This window comes from Cibotium barometz, chromosome 27 (genome assembly GCF_041138505.1).
Source record: "Cibotium barometz isolate CiBa-2024 chromosome 27, ASM4113850v1, whole genome shotgun sequence".
Classification (NCBI taxonomy): domain Eukaryota; kingdom Viridiplantae; phylum Streptophyta; class Polypodiopsida; order Cyatheales; family Cibotiaceae; genus Cibotium; species Cibotium barometz.
In genome coordinates this window covers 20,835,119-20,843,135 of record NC_141072.1, presented here as the reverse complement: position 1 = coordinate 20,843,135, position 8,017 = coordinate 20,835,119, and the positions used below count along the sequence as shown (strand labels likewise).

Sequence of the window (8,017 nt, the reverse complement as noted above, 5' to 3'; positions counted from 1 at the left end):
CCACTAGCCTTGACAAAGGAGAAGGAAACCATGGTCCAGGAGCCCGACCTACTATAAGATGCTTTGCCATTTTACCCACTCAAACGAGCACTTGTCCTTTATAAGATGGTGCTATAACATATGAAGCGGCCTTACCTTATGTTTAATGTCAAACAGGGAAAGTCTATGGACTTCATATATATACTTGCTTAAGACTAGTAATAAAGACCAAACCATTTTTAAGTTTAGCTAGCCTAGTGTGAAAACTAGACACTTGTATATAATTCATGTTTGATAATAAGCATGACAATAATTCCCTTTCAAGAGAATACTTGTGAGATGCCCATCTTCTCTACTCTTGCATGCTTGCTGTTGGATTCATGCATGTTAGATGGATGCTTACTTGAATAGGTTTGCTTGTAGGTTTCCCTCTTTCATTAGCTTCTTCTCTCACTTTTTATGAGAGGGAACCACCACCATGAAGGACCATCTCTATTTATCTCCATTAAGAAAAGATAGGTCTGCCTTCACCCCATTGGCAACAAGGAGCATTCTGGTGTGACAACAGAGTGAGGACGTGATGATGGACAAGCTAGCACACCCTCATTAAGAAGTTGCATTTGTGACTCGAAGGCAAGGACCAATGACACATGCTTTGGCAAGGCTAAGGTAAGCTCTTTACTTGAACATATTTTGCACCTTGCTGCTATCACGGACTAGCCTAGGGCTTAGCTCTATTCATCCATCCATTCCAAGCTATTGGGACTACTATTGGGACTACCCAATAATACTCGATGTTGATCAGGTGGTCACACTCCAAAAAATATACAATTTTGGAATCTCTAATGTGTTTAGTTTGTTGATTTGAAGTTTATTTGCACTAGGGCATTCTATTTTCATCTCTTGAAACCCTAATTTCTTGGTGATTTTCATGATTCTGAAGCCCAAAAGGCTTAGATTTCATTGTATTAAGCGAGGAAATAGCTTAGGAGTTATGATTAAGAGTGGAATCCACTCTAAAAACATGAGAATTAAGCTTCATTATGTGTGGATTAGAGTGGGATAGTTAATTGTGTTCATGCATTTCATAAATTTTTCATGCATTGTTTGAATTACAACTTAGAAGCATACAAATCCAAAAAAAACAATTAACAAACACCTAAATACTTTCATACCTACCATTAGCTAGCATTATGACCAAAGCACTTGATGAGGTAGCTACAATTTGCAATATTCAACACATTTTTGCATGTCTTGGCCTTGTTATAAAGATTGTCATGGAGGAGAATGTCTTTTAATGAGGACATCTTGAGGTGCATGTTGTAGCATCTTCGTCATCTCATTGTGCCACGTCTTTCACCTTCCTTTTAAACTACTGCTTCCAATAGCTTGGACCACCATCCATGTCATGCTATTGTATCTACCATGTTTGCATTTGTTGCACCATCTTTAATTTTGTGCAATATTCCATGGTGTTACACCACAACTTTTTCGAAGTGGCTTTTGAACTAGTTCATCAACCTCAAGGTTTGCTCTTATGCCTAGTGGGGTGTGGGCAGAGGTCTATTGCTAGTATGTGTATATATACATGCATAAAAACAAAATGCACCCATCTTTGAGTCTTAGATCTAATGTGAAGATATGGACCTGATGTGAAGATCTGGACCAAGAAGGAATTCATGGAGGAACATACTTTTAAAGTAGACTATTGTATATGTTTTTGCACAGTTTATAAATATAAATATAATTATGTTCCCAAAAAAAAACAAAATGCAGCTTGCGGGGGGGACAGTGGCACTCGAACCTCTCAAAGTGGGGGTAGAGTCTTCCAAGCTACCTAAATGGCATTAGTACCCATTCTGAGATCCAAAAAGAATAAAAGCTCCAAAATGCTTGCCCAAAATATAGTGTATGAAAATACCCCAATGTGAAAATATAGTATATAAAATACCCGTGTGAAAATACCCCACAAGGTTGAAATTTGAAAAATAAAAAAAGTAAACTAAAATCTCAAAACGAGATGTGGATAAGGATCCGACATCATTTGCCTCGCTTGTGATGCTCGTCTGCAAGGGTTCCGCTGCATCAACAGGTTTCCTTCTCCTCTTGTATCTGCATCTGCAAAGTTTTCCACCTGCATTAGCTACGATGCAGTTTTTCTAGGGTTTCTTTCTTCTATGTAGAAGGCTTGTTATCATTTTGAGCTTTCAAGGGTTCCAGGTCTGTGTCATGTTTTTGCCTTTTCTACGGTTTCTTTCATCCTCAAGGTTTTTGTGAGGTTAATGGGCGCGAGATTGCAGGATTCGCATGGAGATTGCAGGTTGACCTAAGCCTGTGTCCAAGTTAGGGATAGAACATACTCACTGTCTACATTTTGACCTCCCTGCTTGCTGCTGCCCTGTGGGACTTTCGTTAATTGATTCTGCAGGGTGGCCTGCATGATGGAAGTATTCTGCAATATCTGGCGATATGTTGTGCAGACCTAAGCACCCTTGCCTCTGTCAATTATGGAATGCACTTCCATCATCCCGTGATGACGGAGGAATGTTGTTGGATGCCGGGCTCAGTATTCCAAATGCCCGCATTCTCTCACTATTTCTTCTCATATTCATGATGGATGCTGATCGTCCAACCATCTTCTTATAAGGCCCATGGCGGACACGCCGATCAGTTATTGTATACTGTCAATTGTGACTTACCGCATGCTGACGGGCCACTCCCAGCTTCCACGATGGCCCAGAATGTGCCGCCATTCCGCTGGTCATCTCCACCTGCAGGATGGCTCCGGATGACCTTTCTATAGTTTGCCATTATGATTCAGAACTATTGAATCCAGCTGAGTGGTCCATTTCTGCAAAGTTGCCAGAAAGACAGTGGCTTATCTAGGAATGGTTCCCTCAAGTCCTGACTTGTGCTGATCCTATCAGTTTCCCCGTGGCTGCATGGATGGCTGGCTGCTGGGCTTCCCAAGAACAATGATGGCAAGGGCCTGCCTTAATTGGCCTTTCCCGCTGCTCACTCATTTTCCTTAGAGGAAAGGCCTCTGTATGTTCTCTCCCTAATCCTTCATAACTCAAATAGCTAGAAACCTGGCTTATGCATCACCATGTATTTGTGTTGAGACACAAGACACTGTATGGATTAAGAAGTGCAGCCACATTTGGGTTGTTGAGTTAGCGTGTTGCCGTGTCTTGTATGGATATATACTACTACTTGGTTTGACACTTTCAATCATGCTTCGTTTATGTTGAGCTTGCTGCAGCTACGCCAAGGTTTTCTATGGCTTCAGTAACCTTATCAGCATACTATGGAACCCCGATATCATTAGCTTTTCAGGGTTCAGGAAATAGTAGTACCATGTCACAATGCCGGCCATATCATCATAACTTACAAGTGGTTTGCCAACATTCAGCACTAGACCTACCTGAGCAGAGGACTGGCAAAGTCCCTCGTAGGCAAGTTTTCATTATGCTGAAGAATTGATTATTGAAGAATTGGTGATATTCTTCTACTGATAACAATTTTTTTGTGGAAAGGTCTCTTGCAGTTGCCACTGTTTTGGCAGTGCTGATGGAATCATACAGCATGCAAGAAGCCCATGCTGCAAAGAGGAAGAATGCAGAGGGGAATGAGAAGAAGCAGCCCCAAGAAGACAAAGCATTGAGTGGGTATGATGCGAAGCTTCTTGCGACATACAAAAGGAAAGAAGCGATGAAAGAAGCCCTGGAAAAGCAGAGGGCAAAATCAAAGCCCATTGGAGCAGCCACTGCACCGGCTGCTGTTGAACCCAAGCCTCTATTGAAACCGGAACCGGAGGCACCTGCTACCTCAGTGGCGTCGTCAGCACCCGAGGCAGTTAAGGAAGTCGTGGAATCTGTTGTGCCAGCTGCTGAGTAGATCTTTTGAGATTTAACAAGGTTTGCTAACCTTTATGTTGTACCTTAGAAGCTTTTTTCCCCCTGAAATCCAAGGATTGGATTAGTGTATGTGCACAGCAGAGTCTAACATCGGTTGTAAACTTTTTCCGTAAATTATTGAAGATTCTGGGATGAAAAGAGGATACACCTTGCATTCCTGTAAGCTGGAGGTGATCGGCCAAAAAATTATTCTGTTGTCTCCATATTTGTATACAGAATTTGTCCTGGAAGTGATTGTAATACTGTTTCCTTAATCCAGTCTATTTACCCTATAAGTGGTGTGTTTTTTAAGTAATTGAGTGTGTAAGTTTAGTTTCTTACAAATCACAGCTGAATTCCGACATAAGAATATCTGCCGAAGACTGACGTGTTTCTTTGACCTATTAGCTGGAATGGCACTAATCTCCACGACCATGGTGAGCCAGATACAATGGCTAGACTTTCATATGTCAATACAATGAGCCTTGATCCTGATTTGGAGGATAAGTTAGAGCAAATTAGGCTGGATATAGAACTCCCTCCACCAATGTGAAAGAAAAGGGCATGGGGGGTGTCAGCACTGTCCTTTCCTGAGCTCGAATTACCAGGCAAGCAATTAATGTGCTTTATGCATTTTAGGACCTCAAATTAAAATAATGGTTTTTTTAAATTATCAAACTTAATGTGCTTTATGCATTTTAGGACCTTAAATCAAAATAATGTAATTTTTCCTGATGTCAACATTAATGCTGTGCATTCTTGCCAGTGGGCTCTAAGGTCTACCGTGAGTGGTGGTGTACCCAGGCTGTTAACATTAATGAGGTGCATTCTTGCCAGCGGGCTCTAGAGTCTACGGTCTACCGTGAGTGGTGGTGTACCCAGGCTGCAGAAGTGTGGATCCTGGTTTCGAACCCTGGCATATCCTGCAGTAACAAAAAAAGAAACTGTCACAATACAGAAAATGAGGTGCATTCTTACCTTTCTTTGTCTTATAGCTAAACATGCTGGAAATTCTTTTAGAGAAGATCTAGTTCTATGACTAGGGCCAGTTTGTGAACTAAAGGCCCTAGCCAGGAGATTTTCAGATAAAATGTCTCAATGGATTGGGCCTAACAAGCAGGAAGGCTTCATAAAAGGCAGGTATATTCTGGATGTCATTATAGCTATGTGGAAAGGAATGAAGTGTGCTAAAAGGCAGACAATAGTTCATTTTTTACAAAGCTGATTTTGAAATTTTAAACTGATTTTGAAAAAGCATATGACAAGCTGGAATGGCCCTATGTATTACAGTCTCTAAAGGACATGGGTCTAGGCCCCCGATTCACATACTGGATCAATGTGCTTTTTGGTCATCCATCTGCCAATGCTGGTGAATGGTAATTTGTCTGATTCTTTCCCCCTTCAGAGACAGGGTTGTTCCTTGGCTCCCCTGTTGTTTCCCATTGCAACTAATGGTCTGAGTGTTTGAAAAAAATATCCTCCCAAAAAGTGGAAAACGTTTATCTAAAAATTGTGAAATTATTTATAAAAGAGTTTTTGTTCCATAACTTCTCAAAATCTGGAGGTATTTGTACCTTCAAGTTTTAAATTTGATGGTATTTTTCAAAATATGCAGGTGCAACCTACACTAAAACTCCGGTTTTTTTCAAACACTTACTCACCTGGTTGGTCCAAAAGAATGGAAGCTGGATTGATCAAAGGTATCTCATTGATTGATAGTAGCCTGACAACAGAGAACGGTAGAGCTTAAGTGGAGTGATAACCACCCTGAACAAAATGGCTTAAGTGGAGTGATCACCACCCCTTCTTATCTGAGAGGCCTCTTTTCCCTTAGAGACTCTACAGCTGGATTAACCCAAAAATAGCTCCTACCTATCCGCCTCCCTCCCCGTGTCAATGAAGGTCCTCACCTTAACTCTAGAAACAGTTGCTTAATCCCAGACAGTGAAATCTCAAGCTTTTCAATTGGGAAGTTTATATGATCTTTACAGAAGATACCATAGAGAGATGGAATCTAGTTAGCATCTATTCATCACATGCAAAGCAAATAAAGTTGTGGGACTTTGTGGTCAAGCTCATCTAACCTATTGATAATTACATGCCTAGTTGGAAAGAGGATTTTATTGGGAGAAGTTAATGGAACGATGAAAGACTCTCTGGTCTATGTGGTTGTCAAGTGTGTCTATAACATGCATAGTCCGGGTATATATTGCAGGTGGCGTGCATGGCCATTAGGCAAAAGGTAGGTCCATGTAGAAGCTTCCTCCGGTGAAAACTCTAACACGATGCTTTCTTCGACACTTTTGACTACTTTCTCTGACTCTTACACATGGTTTGAGACAAGAAATCGGTAGTTGATGTGTAATGAGGCTGGTCAATATAAGGTAGGTGTGAATGATATTGGGTTGTCCATGAGAATGGTAGAATTTAGGACACCTAATTTGGTAGGTACAAGGGTAAACCACAAACTATGGGTGGCTTGTCAGACATGGCCAAAGGGATCCGGATGCCTCTTGAGCCTCTTTATGAAGTGTTGGTGACTATTTGGTCCACTTGCTTGAAGCATGGCGATGTCAGCGCAAAGAAGGAAAGCATTATTGAGCTTCCTCGGCTTGGGGGTGAAATTTGGAGTGCCTGACAATGCCAACCTTAGGTTGAGTGAATTAGTGCTTTGCTGACTTCGGTTGCATTGCTGGCTCTTCACTCCTGTTAGGTGGTCTTCTCGATTCTCCTCTCAGAGGGGGTTTTCATGCATCCTCTCTCGTCCTCTTTCTCTACCTCTTTTTCTCTCTTCTTCTCTTTTGTTCTATTAAGAACGTTCTCTCTTTCTTTCTCTATTCTTCTTATATTATTACTATTATTGTTTTTTTTTCAGATGATGACATGGTAACATGAGCGTGATAACAAGGAGACGTGAGCTAACTTTTTTCTTCAGTGATGATGTGGCAACAATGTAACGACGCGAGTCAACTTTTTTTCTCAATATATTTTTTTCTAGGTGATGATGTGGTAACGTGAGTCTACGTGATGACATGGTGATGTAAGCCTACATGATGATGTCGCGAGTTGAGCTAACTTTTTTTTTTGGGTAATATCATGGCAACATGAGCTTACGTAATGATGTGGCTATTATGAGGAGTTAATTCATGGAATTTTATATTCTCACGTTTTTCATTATTTTTGAAACTTTTTGGACAAGTTTAGATTGGGATGGCTTCCTAAATCCGAGCGATCGTAGCTTACTTTACGTATGTACGAGTGATTTCGTACATGCATGAGTATGGGTTACATTGTTTTGATGTTATAAATTTGGTATAGTTATTTATATTTTTAATCAATTAATTTATTAATTGATTAATATAGTTGCTATGAGTACAGGTCCTTGGATTGGATAATGACATAGTTATTATGAGTACAGGTCCTTGGATTGGATAATGGCGTAGTTAGAAAGATTTTGAGACACTTGTCGGTGGAATACTATTTAATTTTGTGACAACACGTGCGATTATTTTATTTTGGATGGTGCTCATATTTATTATCGATGTATATATTTATTCGAACATGTGAAAGCTTCCTTGTGCATTGTGCATATTTGATTTTATAAGAGATGTACACCTTAATAAAGTTTAAGGCTAACATCTATTTTTTAGTAGTTTAGCTTGCACGTCTAATAAAGCAAGATATTTTTATAGAAGTCGATATATTTGTAAATGTAGATACTATTTTGACTTTCGCAAGTTATTTTAAGTAATATGATTAAAATAAACCAAGAGAAAGTGTGGGCTAACTATTGTGGTATCATTTGTTGTAGAGTTTGAAGGTGGGAAGAACCAAAGGACAAAGAAGCTTTGGAATTTAAGAGAATGTAATTTTTTAATTACAAATTGTAAAGAAAGACTAAGGTTCAAAGGAAGGTTTGTTTTCGTCCATTGGATAATCAAAACCTATGCTTCTTTTTACCCATAAGATAACTAAGGGTGAAAAACCATCTTTTAAAACCACCTAGAATTCGAAAGTAGTTTTTAAAAAAATTATCTCTTGCAAATCAATCACCACAAATTTATTTCTCTTTAACTATAAGATCCCAAACCACTATTATCAAAGCTTTTAGCTTGATTTCATAGCTCTTCCTCTTTAAACGG

The 8,017-nt window shown here is 39.8% G+C and overlaps 1 protein-coding gene across 12 annotated transcripts; it reads left to right on the top strand.

The window, feature by feature from the left end:
• The first annotated feature begins 1,950 nt into the window (after window positions 1-1,950).
• On the top strand, window positions 1,951-6,877 carry LOC147623162 (uncharacterized). Of its 12 annotated transcripts, none has more exons than XM_086821245.1 (6): window positions 1,951-2,071; window positions 3,242-3,434; window positions 3,516-4,841; window positions 4,961-5,011; window positions 5,166-5,251; window positions 5,491-6,036. In XM_086821245.1, the coding sequence occupies exons 1-3, from the start codon at window positions 2,038-2,040 to the stop codon at window positions 3,874-3,876; spliced, it is 588 nt and encodes a 195-aa protein (XP_086677371.1). In that variant the 5' UTR covers window positions 1,951-2,037; the 3' UTR covers window positions 3,877-4,841; window positions 4,961-5,011; window positions 5,166-5,251; window positions 5,491-6,036. The 12 variants fall into 12 exon arrangements, with proteins under 12 accessions (XP_086677371.1, XP_086677369.1, XP_086677370.1 ...); XM_086821243.1 differs by having other exon boundaries at window positions 4,961-5,015; XM_086821244.1 differs by having other exon boundaries at window positions 4,939-5,011.
• Window positions 6,878-8,017: the final 1,140 nt, after the last annotated feature.